This window comes from Solanum tuberosum, unplaced genomic scaffold (assembly GCF_000226075.1).
Source record: "Solanum tuberosum cultivar DM 1-3 516 R44 unplaced genomic scaffold, SolTub_3.0 scf00566, whole genome shotgun sequence".
Classification (NCBI taxonomy): Eukaryota; Viridiplantae; Streptophyta; class Magnoliopsida; order Solanales; family Solanaceae; genus Solanum; species Solanum tuberosum.
The window spans coordinates 56,689-62,830 of NW_006239496.1; the positions used below are offsets into that span (position 1 = coordinate 56,689).

A 6,142-nucleotide genomic window follows, 5' to 3' on the forward strand; every position below is an offset into this window, starting at 1 on the left:
CAGTCATTCTAACTATTTTTTTGTTTGAATGGATTGTTGTCACTTTTTTCACATTTTGAATGAATTGTTTCTTTTATTTTTATGTATGGTTAATAACCGAATAACCGAACCAAACCAAACCAAAACCGAAAACAACCAAACCGATGAATGTATATTATATTTGGTTTGGTTTGGTTTTGATAATTTTAAAACCGATTAAGTTGGTTTGGTTTTGGTTTTGACCAATAACCGACCCAAACCAAACCATGAACACCCCTAGGAACATGTATAAGAGATTTCAATTTAATGTTTCGCAAAGGTACATATGGTTAACTTTTAAAATAAAATATATTCATTAAATTTAGTATAAATACATGACATGTATTATTTTTCATATAATTTTTTCATCGTTCAATTATGACTAATTAATGTATTCTCACTTTTTATCTTTTTTTTGTTCTATGTTATTTCTTTTAATTAATTCACACATTTTGACTATTGGTAGACAATGGTATATATAGTTATTTAATAAATTAGTACACTTATATAGTCCTAAATTTTGATAAAGTAGTTAACGTAGTATTGAACAAAATTCAGACCACGTGCTTGACTATTCGTGCACTTAAAGTGGGTGACTCAAATAGCAACCAAATACTAATTTATTAATGAATAATAATTTAATAAACATTACTGGATATCCAATAAAAATATAGTAATGGCCCAAATGATAGCCACTAAATTTAAAGTACTTATACTAGGAAGGTTTTCTCTTTTTTTTTTTGTTTATAATCAACATGTACTAGGTAGGTATTAAACCACTTTGTCCTAAATAAGTTTGTTGTAAGTTTCAGAATTTCAAAATATATAGACATACGGTTAAACTTAACCCCAACTATTAACTTGATATACACAAACTTATTTATTGATCAACTAATTAAATACGTCAACTTGGTACAAGTGTATCTCGTGAATTATCATACGTACATGACAAAATATTTATCTTTCAATAATTGCATGACATGTTCTTATATTCTCGCTAGAATATGTGTTGATATATCTTATAATTTAGATCGAATTCACATGGGTGACTAGTGGTTTATAGATTAAAAGTTTGAATAATTATTTGATGTTGTTGGCAGCTACTACATATACCTTAAAAATACATTTTTTGAGTAGTCGACTATATTGACTAAAGATTAAACAAAAAAGTAACTGTGCCAATTATAAAATTGGGAGAAGGATATTGCGTAAGATTACGGAAACTAAAACGTTTTACGTCGAAAGTGCCATTTGAATTTTTTTTAAAACAAGTTAAAGTTTCATTTACCATAATTTAATTAAGGGGTAAGTACTATAGCTCATAAACATAAATAATGGACAGGAAGGGAGTCTAGCTTATTAATAGGAAAAAATTGATTTAGAGCCTTAGGTTCATTAAATTTAGGTAGAGTTTGAAAATTTCACTTTAAGTGTTTGATTCTAACAAGTAGTATAAGAGTTAAGGTCATGAGTTCGATTCTCAAGAGCAGCACGATGCATGAGACAAGTATTATAAGGAAGAATGTTGGGTAACGTTAACATCTTGTCTATGAGATTATAGTTCGTGTCTGGCATCATTGACAACATCTCCCCTTATGGGACGAAACCTTAACCTCGAATATCAAATTGGATGCCGGTCAAGTTGATCTTGTGAACTTAATAACACTATCATCTCAACAATCAAATAACGACAATTAATCAATTTATCACAAAGTGAGAATTTTGAAAATCTAATAAAAGTTCATTTTATATGGGACAAACTAAGGATGACAAAGTTGAAAAAAAGAGGTTATTTTAATTTTGAAATCTTAAGTTGTATTGTGAACACTTTATAGTCAAATTGTTTAGTACTTTTAAGAAGACAAAAATAAGGTAACTTTCCCTTTATTCATACAATACAAAAAAGAAAGGACTTTTAGGAGCAGTCCAATTAGAAAAGTAATACTCCCTCTGTCTTGTCACTTACTTTCCTTTTCAGTCATTTCCAAAAGGAATAATATATTTCTATAATAAGTAACAATTTAACTATAAAATATTTATTTTACCCTTAATAAAACATACAAATTTCTATCATTTATTTTGGACCACAAGTTTTAAAAGTTTTTCTTTCTTTATTAAACTTTGTGTCGAGTCAAACTACCTCACATAAAAATGGAACGGAGGAAGTACAAATTATGAGTAATCTTAATAAACGTGTTTTTTGGGGGATTTAACTTTCACTTTCACTTTGACTAAGATTTATTTTAAGGAATTAATCAATGATAGATTAATTATATTGGAAATGTTTGACTGAAATTGAGCACGAGGAGTGTCGGGAGTTTGACAACGACCTCTATATATCTATCTTATGAATCAAAATCTAATCGATAAAAGTATATTTAAGATCTAACCTTTTAAAAACATTGATGAATATATATACACTTGCATTACAAACAACATAATCAAATATTTGAATCAATATTTAGATCTATTCAAGTGTGACCAAGACTAGGAATCAAGCTTTAATTACAAGCATAAGAAAAAAACGTACTGCATCTATAAAATAATATGACTAATAATAATGATTCATTTATAAAATTTACCCAACGAACATGCAATGTACTGCATGAAACTGCCAATATAATCTTATGCCCACCTTTGTTTACTTTTAGGATATTAAATCGTTTTCAAATCTACCACGTTTGAACAAATTAAAGTATTGGCCAAACCAACCACCGAAGGGGTGTCATATGATGGATAGAACATTTTTTTTTTTTTTTTAATGATGGATAGAACTTTTTCCTCAGGTTTCGAGTTTGAGCTATGGATACGTATAATTAATAATATAATGATAAAGAGCGCTTTGTTAAATAAATGGTAAGAAGCGTTTCCCCTTGGAAAGGCCTTACACAAAGCGAATTTGAATTAGTCAGACCAATGAGTTATAGGAAGGTCCAAGAATTATACTAAAGAGGTTCAAATTTTTCAAGGGTTTTAGCACTGAAGTCTTTATTGTATTATTAAAATTACAAGTTCAGATGTATTGTTTATAGTTTGTTACAAAATGAACTTTAACGTATAAATTTATGTTTTGCATTAAAAATACTGAATTCAGAAGAACTAGGCGGATATAGCAATATTGCATCTATCTCTTATAAAATAAAATAAAAATAGAAGGGTTAGGGCCAGACCATTGGGCTCTCGCTTTCTACATCTATAAAAACCAAGAGAATGCGAGAGATTGAAATATCCAACTTTTAGGTAATTAAACGCTAAAAGAAGATCTCTTTTGAACTTTGAGGTATTTAATTTAGTTAATTCCTTTCTTTTCATAACAAAAAAGTTATCTTTATTTACAAAATACCATTTTTACCAACCATGATGATTTGAAGCTAATTTAATTTAATTATTGCAGATTTAGGATTAAGCAAAAATGGGAGCTGGTGGTAATATGTCTAATCCAACAACTAAAAATGAACGAAAGAAAAATCCTCTGGAAAGAGTGCCAAGTTCAAAGCCCCCTTTTACAATTGGTGATATCAAGAAGGCTATCCCTCCTCATTGCTTTCAACGCTCTCTCATTCGCTCCTCCTCCTATCTTATTCACGATCTCATACTTACCTTCATCTTCTACTACATCGCCACCACTTACTTCCACCTCCTTCCATCCCCGTATTCTTACCTAGCATGGCCTATTTACTGGATCGTTCAAGGTTGTGTTTGCACCGCCCTTTGGGTCATTGCCCATGAATGTGGCCACCAATCCTTTAGTGATTATCAATGGATAAATGACACTATTGGTTTTATCCTCCACTCTTCACTTTTAACACCATACTTCTCATGGAAATATAGTCATCGTCGTCATCACTCCAATACTAATTCCCTTGAGCATGATGAAAATCATGTGCCCAAACTTGAAGTCAAACTAAAATGGTACACCAAATTATACGTGAATAATCCACTAGGACGATTATTATTAATTGCATTCACACTCACTGCTGGCTTACCTTTATACTATACCATCAATATAGCCGGTAGACCTTATGATCGCTTTGCAAGTCATTTTGATCCATATAGCCCTATTTACAATGATCGTGAAAGGCTACAAATTTACATCTCAGATGTAGGTGTAATTGCAATTATTTATTTATTATATCGCGTTGCTCTAACACAAGGGCTAACTTGGGTTATATGCATCTATGGGGTACCCCTTGTAATTGTGAACGGATTCATAGTGTTAATAACTTTACTACATCACACTCATGCTTCATTGCCACATTATGATTCATCGGAGTGGAGTTGGCTAAGAGGAGCTCTAGCTACAGTAGATAGAGACTATGGGGTTCTAAATAAGGTGTTTCATCATATCGTAGATACACACGTTCTACATCATCTATTTTCAAGTATACCACATTATCATGCTATGGAGGCAACCAAGGCCATCAAGCCATTACTAGGAGAATACTACCAATTTGATGGAACTCCATTTTACAAAGCAATATGGAGAGATTTTAATGAGTGTCAATATGTGGAGAAAGATGAAGGATCTCAAGATCAAGGCATTTTCTGGTATACAAATTACGACATATAATATTCATCAATAACTACTTAACTAGAATAATTGGCTAAATGTTTGCCAATTCATGAGTCCGTTGTTGTTAGTATTTTGTATTATGTATTTTCATAATAATAGTGTATTTGTATTGTTACTTTTGTTAAGTCATTGGAAATAATGTTAAAACAATCAATTTATTGTTGATGCGCTATAATTTCAAGTTTCAAGTTTCAACTTATTTGAAACATGTGTGAATCCCTTTGGATTTAACCCAAACTATACCAACAAGGCATAAATAGTTGTACATAATACATATAAGCACATTCTAAATTAAACGCAATTAAAACACGAATACTCAAAATGAGAGGTGGGATTGTTATACTAATTTTTTTTTTGTGGGTGTGTTTTACCAATGAGGGCGACTTACCTTTTTTTATTATTTTAAAAAAACGAAGACTCGAGAATCTATAACACCTTAATATCTGTGCTAGGAGTCTTTTAATTCTTTTAGAGATTTGTAATCATGTTGAAAATTTTTAGTGTTAGAGAACTAAAACATATAATTATAATATAAATATTGGATTAATTGAGAAAGGTCCAAATAAGTCGGTATTTGTAGGTATATAATGAGAATTCAGATATTCTCAACTTAATTTGAGATTGAGGCATTGCAATATAAAGTAAGTAAAAAAGTTTGTATGATTATATTTGGACATTTATTTGTAGCTTTTAATTTGAAAAGAAGAAGAAGAAGAAAAAGGAGGTTTGTGATATTTGAAGATTTATAAAGTAGGGGGAAATATGGTGAACAATTGAACAATACAAATGAGTTACTTTTTTCTAGTACATAACAAATTTTTGACCAATTTATCACAATAGGTAACATAAATAATATCAAAATTTATTCGTCCGTTGTAATTTGTGAACAAATCAACAACACATGCAATGTTATAACTTACTTATGATGTATAACTTATGATACATTGAACAAGTTCAATTGAATTTGACTTATTTAACCGTCTCATACTCTTATTTAACTTCTTCTTTTTTTCTTATATTTATACAAAACGTAACCAAAAATTCAAGATCACTCCTTATAAAAGTTATTCATGTAAATCACTCCAAACAAACTAAACCTGTACTGAATGGACCCAAGTCTCTATATCATTTTCCAATAATAAATTATAGTACATGAAATATTAAAAGTTTTTTAATGTCACATGCAACCTATGTTTTATACGCAATATCCTCCTCCCAATTTTATGATTTAATTAGCACAACTACTTCATTAATTTTTATGGTATGTAGGCACCAGGGATACCACATAATAATATATTTTGTTTATCAGTTATTTATCTAAGATAAGACAAATCAACACATGATTAATTAAAAAGAACCACATGATATACGAAATTGCAAATTTTAAGTTATATCTTTTTCATCTGACTCATTTGGTAGGTGTTGGAATCTAAATTAGCTACCCTCTTAATTTTGTTTAATACTACTTTAACAATTTTAATTTGTCCAATTTAATTGTACTCACTTTTTAAGTATAAGTACTCTAGTCTTGACTATAGTTAGTCAAAAAAT

General features: G+C 29.8%; 1 protein-coding gene across 1 annotated transcript; it reads left to right on the plus strand.

Annotated features, from left to right (window-relative positions):
* Nucleotides 1–3,214: 3,214 nt before the first annotated feature.
* Nucleotides 3,215–4,756, plus strand: LOC102597941 (delta(12) oleic acid desaturase FAD2-like). Its single transcript, XM_006365738.2, has 2 exons — nucleotides 3,215–3,298; nucleotides 3,413–4,756. Exon 2 carries the CDS (start codon nucleotides 3,431–3,433, stop codon nucleotides 4,586–4,588), a length of 1,158 nt encoding a protein of 385 aa, XP_006365800.1. The 5' UTR covers nucleotides 3,215–3,298; nucleotides 3,413–3,430; the 3' UTR covers nucleotides 4,589–4,756.
* The last annotated feature ends 1,386 nt before the right edge of the window (nucleotides 4,757–6,142 follow it).

Excerpts from the sequence above, each read along its gene's own strand:
- LOC102597941 (XM_006365738.2), top strand. The coding sequence starts at position 3,431 with ATGGGAGCTGGTGGTAATATGTCTAATCCAACAACTAAAAATGAACGA.